Source organism: Plectrocnemia conspersa, unplaced genomic scaffold (assembly GCF_051122295.1).
Source record: "Plectrocnemia conspersa isolate PC_06_02 unplaced genomic scaffold, ASM5112229v1 ptg000011l, whole genome shotgun sequence".
In the NCBI taxonomy this organism is placed as follows: Eukaryota; Metazoa; Arthropoda; class Insecta; order Trichoptera; family Polycentropodidae; genus Plectrocnemia; species Plectrocnemia conspersa.
The window spans coordinates 10,150,424-10,168,290 of record NW_028277175.1 but is presented as its reverse complement, the minus strand read 5'-3'; the positions used below and the strand labels follow the sequence as shown (position 1 = coordinate 10,168,290).

The window sequence follows — 17,867 nt, the reverse complement described above, 5'->3', positions numbered from 1 at the left end:
AAAAAAATTAATCACTGCAAATGATCAAATGTCAGCCAAGTATTCAAATGTAGTTTGAAAAATGAATTGTGCGTCAGCTTGTGACTTGTGCGAGTGTATAATGAATAACATTTTAATTTGTTAGCGATTAGAGTTAAATAAAAAACCAATTATGCATACTGTTGTTTATTTAATAACATATTACATGTGAAGGAGAAACTGACATAAGACACTACTTGATTAACTAAATAGTTTTTTTTGCGTGAGCACACATGAGTATATATGATATTATGCTGCCGAAAGAATTCTAGAGGGTCTTACAAATTAATCCTACACGTATGAGAATCGTTTTGATACTATTACTTATATACTAACGTAAGTAGAGAAAAATTATACAATATATTAACGCAAAAATCAACAAAACATAGTTAAATTATATCTATATAATTCAACATAAAAAAAAGTACATACATATTAAAAACCTCAATGAGCGTTACGATAATATCAAACAAAATAGGATTCACAATCTAACACGGCCAATTGAGGCGCGTCATTGACAAAGATATGAAGTATTCACAAGTTTTCATGATTATTAATAACAAAATAAATTATTAAGCGGCAATTCAAGAAAGGAACCGTATAAAATGACTAAAATCCAATCATCGAATATTTATGTAATATAGGAATCATTAAAATTATAAAACATATTAAATGTTAAAAATTGAGCTGTTATTAACTTCATCTAGAACCAAAATCAATACGTTTGTCTTTTCGTTTATCATAACAATATTAGTCTTTAATCTACACTTTGACATATAAGTATCATCTGTACCAATTTTAAGGCAATTTATTAATGTCACATTTTTTTCAATACAATTAAAACATAACACTAAATAACATACATATTAAAAAATAATAGACATTATATGGTTTTTCATTATATGTATCGAAAAGTAACAGTTATATAATATGGACTACAGAGATATGAAATACTGATGATTTATTTGTTTCCTAGTAACATACTTCTAAAGTCAGAATTAGATAATTTAGATGTTGACTGTTCATCCTTGGTTGCCTCAACAGTTGGATTTGCAGCTCCATTATCGGATTTATTCTGTAAAACCCTCGGAATAAACAATTGAGTTCTGGCATGTCCCCTTCTATAATATAAAATTATATTAATTTAATAAACACATTCAAGACATTGAATCCAATGAATAACTTACGAAGTACTAGGTATGGGTTCGTCTATTATTTTTTTCGGTGGAGGAGCGCTGAGAGCTACGTTCAAAGCTCTACCACCAACTTCTTTACCATCAACGCCCGTAATAGCAGCTGTAGCACTTCCTTCATTGACATATTCAACATAAGCCAAGCCCTTAGGTTTACCGGTCCTATAAAATAAATACATTAATACATAAAAACCATAACACAATACATCAATAGATAAAAATAATTACTTGTGTGTAACGATTCTTATGTCTTTCAGCTCTCCAAATTTCTCAAACACCTTTCTCAGCTTATCAGCCGTGCAGTGGTCAAATGCAATGTTTTTAACAAAGAGTTTGTTGCGTTCGATGCCAGTCGAATATAAAAAGTGCTTCTTTCTGGTATCTTTAGTAGAGCAGTAGCGAGATATGAACATTGGTCGATCGTCGAGGAGAGTGCGGTCATTCAATAAAGCTTTCTCCACGGAACCCTTAAAATAATGATAAAATAAATTAACTTCTACATTAATATTATATATATAAAAAAGAGATGGTACTTACAATGTTTTCATATACGCAATAACATATGCTTCCGAATGTTTTAGTTCCGAAACGAATTTCTTCAATTGTGCCAAATTGAGATAGTTTTTCTCGGATATTGTCTTCCTCGACTCTAAAGAATAAAATAATATATTAAATATTACTTTTTTAGACTGGCAAGTATCCAAGATAGATATCGTTGCATATATTTATTCAATTACTTGAGATTAAGGTTGCTGATGAAGACAGTTCTGCTGTTTTTCTCAGGATCTTCTTCAAAGCCGTTATCGTTAATATTTTTTTGGTAGCCCGGTGGTGGATTATTAGTGAGCTTTGTTTCTTTAGCATCATCTGCTTTAACTTTTTTGGATGGAGAATGGCAAGAATTGGACGTTTCATCAATTTTCCTCTTAGCGTTATCTTTTTTAGGATTTGATTTATTAGCACTCTCATCGTTGCTATTCTTAACTTCTTTAGTTAAGGTCTTTTTAGGCGGAGATCCTTGATTATCGTTCGCACTCTTATCATGCGGTCTCTTCGTTGGCTTCTGCTTCTTGTTTTTATTGAAGTTTTCATTTTTATTTTTGTCGCTGCGGTTCGAAGTTTTGTTATTGAAGAATTTACTCTTATTGTTGACGTTGTTTGCGATTTTAGCTTTATTCTCTTCCCATTCAGCCGCTTTTTCGGCGCAAGTCCGTATACATTCAGTCAACGTGTCCAATGATCCGTAGTCTCTTTCGAGTGCGAGCCAAGCTCTCTGCAATCTCGGATCTGAACTGCTACGTACAGCTTTTCTGAACATTGCTCTACCTTTTTCGACTCCGCCTCTCATCCGCTCCAGCCAGATACACTCCATCCACAAGCCTCCGTGTGATTTATTGTCACCATATTCTGAAATTAATCACAATATAAAAAAATTACAATTAAATTGCATATACAAAATTTTAAAGAAATAGAGATACATACCTAATATTTCTTTGAACAACTGTTCAGCATATACAAAATCTCTTGTATGATGATATTCTAACCTAAGCCAGTACTGCATTATAATAAATTCTTTATCAGCTTCATCGCCCCACATCTACAAAATTTATTTTTTCTTTATTACATATAAATAAAATCTATCAAAATTCGTCCTATTAACCAGAATATGTCGACATGTTACATAGTAGTGAATAGTTTACATTGCTAATAAATGAAACGGTCGATAAAATCAATTTCTACTTTAAGAGTTGATGCCAGTTGCAACATGTTTATTTTACTCAAAGTAGAAAAAACAGCTTTTAATAATTCAATTGATTTCTAAAACTTTCCGAATTCAATTGGATTACAACAGCACAAAGGTTGGTAGATCTATTATGCTGCTGAAGAATATTGATTCATCAAAAATATGCAATGGAACGTGGTTGATTATGAAGGCATTGAACGCATATCACACGATTGAAGCAACGGGCATATTTAAAGGCGAGAATGTGTTTATTACTACAATCTCATTGACTAATAAAATATATTTAACATGATAAAAATATATAATACACACCTGACTCAAACTATCCCAAGAGAGTCGAAACGTTTTTCTTAAAATTTCAATATCATTAGAGGAACTAAAATCAGTTTTTCTTTTCAAAATCTCTAAGTAACAAAGCCACAAATCCACATACTGTTCCGGAGTGTCGAAACCGTTGAAAAGAGCTTTTTCAAATTCATCTTTGATCTAAAAATATATAATTAGTATCAATATCAACTAATCGACAATTCAATATAAATTTTAATTACATTTTTAAAGTCTTTTCTCATCCTCTCCATCTGCCGAAGCTTCAATACCCACAGCGAACTCTTCCTGTGACATCTCCTCACAACTTTTTCGATTACGTTGAAGCAATACTCATCACTGCTGTACTCCCTAACATGCTCGATGTATTCGATGGAGATCTTTTCGGCGGATTTCGGAAGCTCAGACTCACCGCGGCAACTGGGAGCCAGACATTCCGAAGTAACTCTATCGTACAATACACTGAGAAGATTTACAATATCACAGCCTTTGAACTTGTTATTATCTAGGAGTGTTTTCACATGTATAATGTACGCGACATACGTTTCGCATTTCTCTAATATTGTTCTAAAACAAAAAAGTAAAATTAGAATCAAAGATAACAACATTTTATCATTAAATCGAGACTTACTTAGGTTCATTATCTTTGGTAGATTCAAGCTCGTTCTCATACTCCAAGAGTTGCTTTAATACGATTTCGGATAAATCGTGAGATTCTTCAACCTATGAGTGATTAAACATTATATATTATTACGTGGAAACAAATTTATTAAGAAATGATCTACGTACATTTTTAACGAGCACTTCCGAGTTTGGTATGTAAGCATCCATTATCTCGGCAAAAGTACGAAACTCTTCAATAGTTTTTTCAGTCTGAAGCAACGGTCTCGATAGCTGTTTGTTGAAGATTTCAAAGATTCTCATAACTTGCGCAGAGTAATCTTCGGATGTTGTACTAAAGAAAAAATATTAGTTAATAATATATAGAGAAAATAATTTTTGTTAATCGGTTAATTAATAAGCTTACTCCATAACATAAAGAAGAGCTAGTTCAAATTCACGAACAGTATCCCAAAGCATTGCTCCGTCGATCGGATCCGATCCTGCTAGCTCCAACGCTTGGTTTAAAACAGTTCTAGCATCAGTTTCGCCTTCGCCGTTACTCAAACTCATCGCTGACCATTCAGTGTAAATATGGATAGCTGGAAAAATAAATTTGTATTTAGCTATCTGTGCATCCTGTGCTGTTTCACTCCACAGAGGTACCTGTTTTGAGAAGTACCATTTATTGATGAACTATTAAACACCATATTCATATCTTCGTAACGCTATTTTTGTCGTGACGAAGTGTGTAGAAAATTATAATAAAAATATAAGTTTGGTTTTATAAAAGTATACTTCTACAGATTCTACGGCTAATGGTGAGTAATAATAAAAAATAATAATTAATTTAAATCTGATGAAAATTGAAGGTGTTAGAAATATTTTAGCAAAACACTATTAAAAATTAAATATGTGCCAAAAACTTGACGCTCGCACGCAACTTGCTCGATTAAGTATTAACGTGATCAAATTAAAGGCAATTATATTAGAAATTGAGTACACAAATTCTAATGTCAATAAAAAATTTTCACCACAGGAAAAAAATTTAAAATATATGAAAATTCTAAGGCAAAATCATGTTTGCAAAATTAAGTCAAAATATTCATTGAACTAAGTTTACTGTGCTCTTGATCTCAAATGAACACACGCATTTCTTGAAACGGTTAATAGATATAGAATCAGCATGTGAAGAAAATTACAGCAAAAATGTGTTAAATCATAAATATAGTTAACATGTTTTAGGCATGAGTGTTTTGACATTTAGCAGAAACAAAAAATTGCAAATGTTATTTTTTCATAATTAGGTGATATCTACGGTAAATATTATTTTACAAAAAATTGGAGGTTATGTCATGCATGCCCTTTACAAAAATATCGTAAGCAAATTTATAGTCTATGTAACGTAGGTGTATAATTTTTGTTGTTGAAAACTGTTTTGCAGTTTTAAAATGTCAATTTTAAAAGTCAAAGGTAAGTATGACACGTAAATTAATAGCGAGAACGAAAGACTCGATTGGAAAGTTATTATGAGAAGACGTAAACAAAGTAGCGAGCATGTTAGTTCTCGTTTCAATAAAAAGGAAAGTAGATGTATAAACATCGCATAGTATACATAATTATCTTTCATGTGACAAGTCATTTTGCTCTTATACAAAATAAAAAAATAATTTCCAAAGTAAACGTTCTTTGGTTATAGAAGTATATAATTTCCTAAGCATGGTTAAAAAATTCAATGTACAGTAATTTAAATCAGCGTCATACAAAAAATTTAAATAAAATAATTTAGGTTCTACTAACTCTTTTAAATATATCGTTATAAATACACATAATCCAAACGAAAGAATATCAATTAGAAAATGAGACGTGTGTAGTTAGAACAAAGCAGACAATTTACATATTTCAAAGTTCACTGCTTATCAACATTTTTAAATGATTTTATTTTTGGTATGAACGAATAAGCATATTTGCTTTTATGATTTAATTTGCTTACAGAAATCATTACAAAATTTTTGGTATCTCTATGAGCATAACTTTTCGACAATAAAATATGAATGCAAATCCTTACAATAGCAATCGACGAACGATCTGCGGAACAACTGGTGCAGCCCCTTCCTGTCTTCGGGATTGGTCGCGTTTTTTACTTCGATTTGCAGCCAGTGCAACCATTGCGACGGAGACATCGGACATATGCCACTCAATCTCTCATACGCGCTGCGTAGACGAGATATATTTCCCAATTGACTGTATTTTAGCAATTAAAACAAATTAATAAGAGTTATTAAAATTGAAGAATAAAAGATAAAAAAACTCACTGGAGTATGGATATGAGCTCAACATGCTCATTGTAGATGTATTGATTCTTCAAAATCTTGCCTTCGGCCAACATCACTTTGTCTTCCAACGCCGCTTCGTCTTCCTCTTCTGAAGAAGTGGAAGAATCATCCTGCAAATGTAGAATTTTTAGTACATAACTACTCGACTAGACTAGGAGACGACTATGTGGTATTGGCAGGCATTTTAAGCTATATTAGTGAGAATAAAATATTATAGATAAAACAATGCGGCGACCATTTGCCACAAAAAGGTGATAACAATGTTTCTCGGAAGCACTTTAAAGATTAGATAGATATGGTTGACTCAACATTTTTAAATGATTCCGAAAAACCTCCTCCCTCCACAAACGACCGGTTATTTATTAAAATTAAATAAATAGTATTTATATTAAATGGTGAATATTTATATTAAATTGTCAGTACACTTTATTTTCTATATGCACGGTCTAAAAAACTGGACCAATTATTTTTTCCATTAACATGGTTACAAAAAATTACAATTATTAACGCATGGAAAAAAATACCATAATAAACTGTATTAAATATGCTGTCGTAGCTTAATCCGAATTAAGTCATCCACCTTAAATGCATGCTTAAGACCACTTTGACAAATACAATTGGCAGAGAAGGCTTTAAAGAATTAACAATTGAAGATAATACAGAATTGACAGCTGACGAAGTACTAATGAAGATCAAATTCTAGAGATTGTTTCAGAGAATAGTAGCGATGATGAAAGAATGAGTGGTTCCATTAACTGCAAATTTAATTCTAAAAGACTTCCAGCAAGCCAATAAACTTGGCAATTATTTTTTAACATATGATAATAATGCCTAACAAACTGTGCAGTGTTTTAAAAGTGATTATGCCACATTATCAGGAAACATACAACGATGTAACAAAAGCAAAATCACAGTGAATGATAACCTAATTTATATTCAAAACCAGTGAAAAACAAACACAAGTTGTTAACCCCTTCAACGTTATGCTTTACTGTTGAAAGTGTGATCTGCAGTGACACAAACTTTTTGCCGTTAGTGGATATATACACACCAAAAAAATATTTTTTGGTGTGATATATTTTAAGACATGGAGCTGCGCAAAGTGGTTATCTGCTGCAGTCTTCACACCAATATTTAGATTCCTTTCGAATACCTTTTTTATAACACAGTACACATCGTTTTGTAGGCTTTTGTTATATCGTCGGCGGAATAAATGACGGAAAATGTGCTTCTACTAAATGTGAAGGTTTTGCGGTTTTAGATCTTCTTAACTTCTCTTCCCTTTTTTCTATCAAAAATATTTTTATTAATAATATTATTATTATGAATAATATTATTAATTATTGCAACCAACTTACAAGTAAAAATATGTAGAAAATAAAACGAACAATATGAACTGAACAAACCAAATCTGTGAAACCTCTACGATCGTTTGACACACACTGACATCATCAAGTTCGATCAAGTCGGTTCCCGAGACGAATCATTCATACATCTAACGTAAACAACGCCGCAAGCGGACATATCCGTCGTTTCCATTGAGTTTTGCAAAAATTTTCAAAATGCGGATATATCCGTCATACCCACTTTGCAAGTACTTTTGTCATGACGGATATATACGACATATCCACTTAAAGGGTTAATACTCTCGAAAATGTCTCTCCACTAAATATTTCCAGCGATGAGAGATTTTTTGCCAGCGAAATAGATGTGAATGAATATATTTTATTGTATTAAATTAAATTTAAATCAAAAACCATGTCAATTTTTTACTAATCATTTATGTAACTTATGAAACTCTTTTTATATATATGTAAATAAAAAAATAATTCGATTTATTTTTGAGTAGATTTTAAGTAACCTGTTTTTTATTTTCATGTGCACATAATCTATTTCAATATGTTTTTTTTGCACGTTAGCCTCTGGAACTTATTCGCAGTGCAAAAAGAGAATAGGGCATATGTACAAATGTTTAATTATAATTAACACCAGTATTTATATTAAACGGGTCAATTAGTACAATTTATGCAGTTGGTTGAAATATATTTAATAAGTTAAGATCAACTCTTTGGTTGGTATCATTGTCTGTCTACAATCCGATGGGGAAAAAACACCTTAGAAAGACCATAGTTAGCCATTAGGTCACTTATTATTGTGTTAATATAAATTATATACAATTATGTGTTTTATTTGAATAAGTTTTCTTCCGTAATTAAATTTTAAAAATAATTTTAATATATATAATTAAATATTTATATCAAAAGGCCTGAATTATTTTGAAGTAAATCTACCGACAAAATCGAGATTGTATAATAAAATATTTTTTAGCGTCATGTTTATACCTGCACATGTTGAACGATTATGAGTGATACATCTTTCTGGATTTTAAGAAAACCTTTAGCTTATGTATGACAATAGATATTTAAAAAATAGTATGTCGAAATAATCGCTTACAAAATTTGATTTGATTGAAATAAGCCTGCCCTTGTGAAACCCATGATAAATTTTTCAGTATGTGGTGCTCGTGTAGAACAAATATTTTATTTATTTATTAATATGACAAGCGCTAACCTTATGCATTACAACGGGGTAACACCAACGAGTAGGTATATATTGTAAAAATCAATTTTATTAATTGCAAACTAACGTATTATATTGACTCGTATTTTTCGGTTCAGAATTTATATTAGATAGTTAGAATATAAATTGGACTGGTTAGAATTTAATTTGGATTGTTAGGTTTATTTGGATTAAATGGTGAAAATTATTTTGACAGCTGGTCAGAATCATTTTTTTTAATTGGCAATAGTGTTGCACAGTGTTAAGATTGATACAACTGGTCGATCTATCATTCACATGTCGGCGGTTCATTATCATTATCACTATCAAGGTGTTAGGGCCAATTTGTTTGGTTGGGCTCGCAATTTTGTCATCCAAGCATGCTCTCTACCGCCGCTCTCTGCGTGACCTACATACAGTTAAATAGATTCGTTGAGTTATTCATGGGGTGTTCACTTTCTGACCAACGCCCGCTCGCACCTAACCTGTCCAACAGTTTAGGTGCGAACGCGATAGTTTATAATATATTTCTAAAATAAATAATTTATTTACCATTTATATTTATAAATGTTATATTTTTTTTTAATTCACATGATCGTCCAATATTTTTGTACTGACCGTATGCTATTTTTATTCTGAGCCTGAATAGTATAATTATGACCATTTAATTTGTTGCCTATTATATTATAGCTTTCAATTGTTAGATGTCATCATGTAGCTGAGACGGGTTTACAAAAAGTCACAAAAAACGGGTGGAGTTAAAATTTTTGTATCGACTTTGCAATTCTGAGTGAAACCTATTAAAATGTATCAAAGAATGATGCGCCTAAGCGATTTTGATATCAAAATCATGAAAATAACAGCAAAATCGCTTCTTCTAGTTATTTTTAAACATTGGTTACAAAAGAAATGCTTCCCGAGTGCCAAAAATCAATATTTATGGACGAGCAGTAAATTTCTTTTCACCAGTTTGGTATCCGGGAAGAGCAATCGACCAACAAATTAAAAATAAGAAGTCTTCTAGTAAGCCAGAAAGATACAGATAGAGCAGAGGTCATTAACCTTTCAATATCTACTTCCCACTTTAGTATCTAGCGCAAGTGTGAAGTTATTTGTAGAAAGAGGATGGTTTGCAAAAATATGTATTTGAATTTATACTTTAAATAGATGATTTAAATTGAATGAATATATGTATCTCATTTTTATTTTCTCTAAGTATCAGTAAAACAATGAAAAGGTTGAAAACGTATGACCGGCTTATTTGCCAAAAACGAATCAATAAAATAATTTTGTCAAATGTTACCTACTCACTATTATTTCTGAACAGAGTACAAATTCGTCGCTTGAATTATTATCTTTAGAGATAGAATTTTAAATTATATTAAAAAGTAAACTCGCAAAGTTGATAGCAATATGTTTGATATACAGAGGAAAAACATAATTTGTAAGAAAAGCCTCACCGCCCACCATAAAAGCCTGTAAGGGACTAGGTTGGTGACCACCGACCTGATATATATGTATATACGATAGCACTGCAATAACTACATTTGCAAATGATATGGCAAATCTAAAAATAATCAATCCTTTATCATAGTAAAGTAGTCCAGTACACACTGAATCCATTCAGAAGTTCCAGAACAAAGACAGATGTAAAATGGACATAAAAATGCATAAGCTTCAACATAGGAATTGTTAGGCAGTAATATTGGAAATAAAAAATGATATGACTCGTTAGTCTGCATGTGTGCAAGGTTTATCAAGGATGAGTTTTTCATAAAATGAATATGGTGATGCACGTATGTCACTCCAGCAAGTGTACGAGTGGACAAGAAAGTTACAGAGCCAAGTGGGGTATTTCTATAAATATACTGTAATAAGAGTATTTAGTCGCGAAGGATAGGAACGGACGACAGCCATCGGAAGATTGATACATCGACGGTAATGGGGTTAAAGGTGTCGCAACGGGGAGATTGCGCTACGCAAATGGGTCGCCAGAGATAAGTGTAGGTGGGGCTCACGTCAGAGTCTTCGGGCTGGGAGTGCGCCTCGGAGACGGCCGATTCCGACGCCGAGGGGCTCTCGTCGTTCTCTCCGGTGGAGTCGCTCTCGACGCGCGCCATCGCCCTGGCACAAAGTCGTCGCGTATTTACAAACACCGGCCGCTCCCGCGACACACCCGCCTTAGACCGATCGCATATTCGGCCATCAACCACATCACTCCAAATCGCATTACGAAAACTTTCATTTCAGAAATTTTGCTTAAAAATACGACAAAATTACATTAATCGCTCTCAATTAAACACCTAAATACTTAAGTCGTACTTGACCATTTTTATTGTATGCATTCATATTTTTATTTTTATTTCATTTAATAAAGCAATTCAAAAAATAATATACCTATATATCATTTTTATTGTAATATTTTATATTTTTTCTTGTGTTGCAATAAACAACTACTAAGTAAGTAGTGAGACACCAGACTTAAATCAAAGTCTGTAAGTAAGTGACATATATGTTATTTAATTCTAGCTATTATAACTGTCTGAGGCAATTTAAATTATTTATTTGAAAGATAGTACAATCTATAATATAAAAACTTAAGCGTTTAAAATCATTGATAGTTGTTTAACAAACGAATGGTGACGGGTGGCAATTAAACACAGATTAAGCTGCTGCACTAGTATTTTGTTGAGAGCATATACAATAGTTTACATATTATTCTTTTTTTACGAATGTACGGTGAACGAGATATTTTTTTATCCAAAATTCTTACTAATTCTAAATATTGTATATAAATGTCGGGTATTCGTATTGCATAAGTTTCTCAGTGTTAATTCAAAGTCTTAGTATTACATGTATGCAATCTTTTAATTACAACATACTGTATTTAGCAATAACATATTTATAATCTAGTATTTTGTTATTGATAATTTTGCTATCACTATTATTAATATTTTAACCACTACTACTATTATTAGTATACATACTATATTTATTATATCTGTAGTATTGTAAAAATAAAGAGCTTGGGGGGGCCTCACAAGTAGAATAATCTAGAGCCTTTGCTTATCTAAATCATGCTCTGGTTGTAGTAAATCATATAACACTCTTTGGATAAAACCAGTTATGCTATAACTCAATTTACAATATATTCTTAGACTAAAATGTTATATGTATTTGTTGACGCCCGTTTCGCCGTTTGTACGCGTTCGCGAACGCCGTCATACGGCGTTCGGGAAAGCACCCAATTTTGAAGTTAGTCGGCTCCGATCGTCGTTACAAAGCGGTCGGACCACGCCGAGCTCAATAAAACTGTTACACCAGCACACGTGTTTTTGGATTGACCTAAGACCTAACCAGCACGCGTATCCCTACACGCAACAGTATTTTAAGATAACAAAACACCTACTTCGCATGTCTTCGCAAATATAATTGATCATACTTCGGTATACGCTACGACAAATCGATCATAAATAATAATCACAGGATAAGTGCCGTTTGTTAAGAGATAACCTATTTAATTTCTCGAAAAACTAGAAAATTGCGCGTTAAAGTCGCCAAGAATGACAGGTCTATGATTTGGATTTCCTTCCTTAAAAAATGTTAGGTGCATAAAGATACCACCCTTTCGTGCCTTTTTGAGTAACAAAATAAAATAGATACGATAATTTGTCATGAACTTCATAAAATAATAACACAAACAAGTAGCACGTTTGTTTTAAAATAAGGGATAAATAGCAAATGATGGATCATTTCGACTGTTTCACTTACTTCGTGTGAAAATATTTACGGATCATTTACAAATACTTTAAGGCTGTAAAACTTAGGCAGAAATCGTCTTCAAAAAACTTAGTTCGTAAACAAACGTCTTTAAGTAAGACATCCGCGCAGCTGAGTATATACAGAGGATTTTTAACAATCATAGTTGTGTCCCCTCTCTCCTCGGCGACTGTAATTAATAATATTGTATTTTATTTTAATAATAAAGTTAATATATGTCTGATAATATTTAAAAAAATCATAAGTTTAATATAAATTAATTAACAATGTGCGTTCGTCGACGCTAACAACGGCGGCGGTTTGCAAACACACCAACGTTTGCAAACCCTCGCCGAAGCGATACCACTGTGGGCGGTGACGGCTGTTCGACGCCGCTCCCGGTGAACAGATCTTTCGTCTCGCTACTCTTCGATTTCTCGGTTCTTTCCACATTTTGTCGCAGCTAATCATCATGTCCAGCGACTCGGTGAAAAACGTAAGTCCACCGACATTTATGCACAAATTTCGGCAAATTGAAAAAAAAATACCGCAGGTCCTTGTACGCTAAAGAATGCATTCCACTTCTCAATGTCCGGAGCAATACGTGACTTGGCGGCCGAAAATATTAGCGTGCGGGCTATATTTAGAATACTTCGTTTTGATTACTGTTATATGTATTAGTCACACTTTCGAATGATACACATCCGTCTCTCGATATACGAGCTGAGCTCGTACAACGAATTGTGATTATTTTTAAGACTTTTTATATATAATAAAGTTTTTGCATTATAACATGCAAAATTACGTATTATTATTTGCACAATTGTTGAGTATATACCATAAATATTCACATTTAAATAAATTTACTAATTTTCTATTTTTAAAATAAAACTATTTGGAATTAAAATTAATAGGTATATATTTTACAATCAAATAATCATCATGTTCAGAATTTTCGTTTGCGCAATAATCTTGTCACCAATCAACACATGACCTTTCTGCACAAAACCACAATATATAAATTAGCGATAAGATAAAAAAACATAAACGATGAATTTATTATATTTGTTTATGTAGTTTTCCGGCTTGGAAACACCAGGATATGTCGGCTTTGCCAATCTGCCCAATCAAGTTCACCGAAAATCTGTTAAGAAAGGATTCGAATTCACTCTTATGGTTGTGGGTGAAAGCGGACTTGGCAAATCGACTCTCGTCAACTCTCTATTTTTAACGGATCTCTATCCCGAAAGAGTGATTCCAGATGCTGTCGGTTTGTATATTTTTAACGCATTACAAAAAAATATTTATAAACATATATGTATATATAATTGTTTTTCATGTTCTTACACAGAAAAGACTAACCAAACAGTCAAACTAGATGCTTCTACGGTCGAAATCGAAGAGAGGGGAGTGAAACTTAGATTGACGGTAGTCGATACTCCGGGTTATGGTGATGCAATTGATAACACCGATTGTTTCCAGGTGATTCTTTTATGAGGTTTGCCATCGTAATCGACTATTCTCAACGTGTAGTCATTACAATTTTTGTATACTTTCAGTCAATCATTCAATACATAGACGACCAATTCGAGAGGTTTTTGCGAGACGAGAGTGGACTGAACCGTCGTAATATCGTCGATAATAGAATACATTGCTGTTTCTATTTCATTTCGCCAACTGGACATGGGTGTGTATTTAGTTTTACACATATCTAAAAACAAGATATATTTATATTAAAATATATTTAATATTTAGACTGAAGCCGTTGGATATTGAATTTATGAAACAGCTTCATAACAAAGTCAATATTGTTCCTGTTATCGCTAAAGCTGACGTACTTACGAAGAAGGAAGTGCAACGATTAAAAGATAGGGTAAATTATATTTACGCATTTCTTTTGCTGCATATGTACATCGATATTATTATATGATAAAAACTTTCAACAGGTTATGGCCGAAATAAAAGAAAACGGCATTAAGATCTATCCTCTTCCTGATTGTGATAGTGATGAAGATGAAGAATATAAAGAACAAGTATAATTTTTTGAAAATAAGGCGATTTGAAAGAATTATATACAAATGTTTTACTGTTTTTCAGGTTAGACAGTTGAAAGAAGCTGTTCCGTTTGCTGTGTGTGGTGCTACTGCGCTCCTCGAAGTGAAAGGTCGTCGCGTTAGAGGACGTCTTTATCCTTGGGGCGTAGTCGAAGTCGAAAATCCTGATCATTGCGATTTCATCAAGCTACGGACAATGCTGATGTAATAATAATTTTATGCAGTGCTAATTTAATATGATTGTGATTATTTTTTTTGTATTATTTTAGTACCCACATGCAAGATCTTCAAGAGGTGACGCAAGAAGTGCATTACGAGAATTATCGTTCGGAGCGACTCGCCAAAGGAACACCAATGCCGAAACGAAATGCGTAAGCTACTAATCTTTTTTGTGTTATTTAAAATTGATTCAAAATACTATTGTTCTTTGGGTTTAGATCTGTGGACAGCGTCGACAGTGATAAGGTGCTCCAAGAAAAGGACGCCGAGCTCCGTCGCATGCAAGAAATGCTGGACCAGATGCAGCGTCAAATCACTCTTCAAAAACAACAAGGACAAGCATGATTCATCACCGTCTCATAACCGACAGTGAAAAGTCACTGAATTTTTCAATGACTGATGATGTTCAATACTATGACATATTTTTAGGAATTTCAAATAAACTCTTACTAAATATATAATTAAAATAATGATAGCAATCGCTTACAAAAATACAATAAAACATTTTTGTACCACATCAGCGCAGAAAAAAATAAGTAGTTACTATTCTGACAAAACCAAAACATTCATTTTAATATTGAATTATCCGAAACTAAGGGTTGTAATATGGGGATGTGGTATAAAAATGTACTCAAATATATAGATTTATAATTATAGGGTTGATATTTTTTGTCAACGAAAATAAACGCTAGATATTATAATAGTGAATCTTAAATATTCGTGCGAAATGAATGCCAAAATTTTATTCCATTAGTGTATTTACTGTCGGATTTTTGGCTTGATTACTGTACTAAATTAATTGTGATTATTTCAGTTTTTCTGAATTGTTGAAACTATATTTTTTTAAAACATTCTATCGAGCTAATTTTCCGACTTATCGATTATTCAAATTGTTAAATAGAGTATTACATATAAATCTCCATTCCTTAAATTTATATGATAACATTGAAATTTCAACAAAAATTACCTTATTGTATTATTGTTAACATATCAAAGGAATAATTGCAAATTATTGATATTTTTTTTCTGAATGTGCATATTATCTTAATTTATATTCTAGTTTTATGTATTAGGTTGTCGCATAAGTTGTGTTCAATTCATAAAGAATGACTATTTAGTTTTAATATTCATTTCTAAAAAAACTTATGTGACAAGCTATGTATTATTTACTCGGTGTTTAATCTTTAGTGGTTTTGTATCATACGTATATACTTGTGTTAGTATAATAATATAAAGGATCAATCGAGCCTATCGCTAGCGAATCAATTAACGCATTTATTTTTGTCATGTTCCATTATTATAAATTTAGTTTAAAAATGTGTATTTAATATTTTATATTATATTAAGAATTCTACCAAAAAGTAATAAAAATTGGAATTTTATAATTATATTACATTTAAGCACAATGCACAATTTTTTTGTATTATTTATAAAAAATTCTGATTATATTCTCTTTTCTTAACTATTTGTATAGACTGATTTTTTTTTATATAAACATCTTTTTATAATCTCAATATGCTATGTTGGTAATGTGAAATAATATTTGAGCGGTTATATTTTTTATTTTATAATTGAACATTATAAATTTATATTTGTATAATGTCATTATTAATAATAAAATATTTTATTTTTTAAAGAGGGTTATTGTTTGATTAAAAATAGACGCAAAATACATTACAATCGTTTATTAAAAAAGTGTTTACGTACAAATATTTTTGCGATAACAACTAAAACTACTAACTCGATAACTGTGACTGTTTTATAAAGCCCGTTTTAATACATTGTCATTATTAATTGCTGATATGTGATTTTTTATTACAATCAAAGCATTTATTATGTTATTAATCTGACGTAAATGACAATTTGTAATTTTACCGTTACATATGTACAAAATTCAATTAATGGCAAAATGTTACGTCAATCAGTTTATTGTCTTTTTCAATCATTTCTGCATTTCTTTTCAATGATTTTTGAATCTTTTATATCTAAATTTAACGTGAAAATAATCGGTAAAAAAAATACCAAACTCACAACCATAAAACAATTATAGATAATAATACTTTTTTTTAATTATATACAATGGTTCAATTCAAAACTAATGAAAATTAACAATAAAATAATTTAATATATAATACAAAACATTTTTTATATATTAATTTAATACTTTCACATCAATACAATTATTATAATATACATAAAATATTCGTAAAATAAACAGATATTAATTTATATGATTTTTTTATCAAAGGAATAATAATATAATTATAATGGAAATATTAGTGCCTTGAAACACAGAATTATGTAAAAATATCAAGTTTAGTTTAATAGAACTGAGTTTTAGACCGTCTATTGGAAGCATAAACTATAGAGAAGTTTTAAGACGAATTTCAATAGTCGAAAAATTCGTTAAAAGTAATTTGTGCTGAAATCAACAGTAGGAAGCATTGATCAGTCTTATGTGTGATTCATCTAAGATGACTAAAAATTAAAGTATATTAAAGTATGATAAATTATTTAGGCATAAATGATATTGATCGTATCGTACTATATTTATATATTAAAAATAAAATCAATGTATTTATATCGATGGTTAACAATTGATTCCCCATAAGAAACATGTTTATCAAATTTTTATATAAACTGGAAAAATATAAAATTCTAAGTAATGGATACAATTTAATATACTATTTAAAAACATTTCTTATGAGGTATCATTTGATAATTTTCGTTATGTCACGTCTAGATTCAATATCAGACAATTTTTATTACAATTAGACATATTTTATTTTAAAATTACACAACTAAACATAAGCCAGCATTTAAGTTCTTATATTTTGAAGTTTGGTTGTTTCAATGAGTACTGGTTTTTATGTCATTTTGTATTTGTCAAAATTGAACAGTTTCATTCTTAGATGTTTACATAGATTAACCTTTTGTTGCTGAGAATTTTGAGATTACTATCTAAATATCACATAATTTAAAATATATGTTCGGCATGAATGCTATTTGCCCCTGAAGCAAATACTCCACATCTCATTAAAATAATTCCGATTCTTTCTTT

The 17,867-nt window shown here is 31.2% G+C and overlaps 2 protein-coding genes across 2 annotated transcripts; one reads left to right on the top strand and one right to left on the bottom strand.

Annotated features, from left to right (window-relative positions):
• Window positions 1–149: 149 nt before the first annotated feature.
• On the bottom strand, window positions 150–10,962 carry LOC148229423 (spliceosome associated factor 3, U4/U6 recycling protein-like). Its single transcript, XM_088197606.1, has 14 exons — window positions 10,793–10,962; window positions 6,195–6,325; window positions 5,948–6,123; window positions 4,307–4,481; window positions 4,069–4,234; window positions 3,911–4,002; window positions 3,504–3,846; window positions 3,268–3,441; window positions 2,694–2,808; window positions 1,949–2,618; window positions 1,749–1,860; window positions 1,440–1,678; window positions 1,206–1,373; window positions 150–1,139 (listed from the first exon to the last, which is right to left on the bottom strand). The coding sequence occupies exons 1-14, from the start codon at window positions 10,892–10,894 to the stop codon at window positions 980–982; spliced, it is 2,823 nt and encodes a 940-aa protein (XP_088053732.1). The 5' UTR covers window positions 10,895–10,962; the 3' UTR covers window positions 150–979.
• Window positions 10,963–12,869: 1,907 nt separating this feature from the next.
• On the top strand, window positions 12,870–15,769 carry Septin1 (Septin 1). The gene is made up of 9 exons (XM_088197666.1): window positions 12,870–13,029; window positions 13,611–13,803; window positions 13,885–14,015; window positions 14,093–14,220; window positions 14,289–14,406; window positions 14,480–14,566; window positions 14,631–14,791; window positions 14,857–14,958; window positions 15,025–15,769. Exons 1-9 carry the CDS (start codon window positions 13,006–13,008, stop codon window positions 15,149–15,151), a joined length of 1,071 nt encoding a protein of 356 aa, XP_088053792.1. The 5' UTR covers window positions 12,870–13,005; the 3' UTR covers window positions 15,152–15,769.
• Window positions 15,770–17,867: the final 2,098 nt, after the last annotated feature.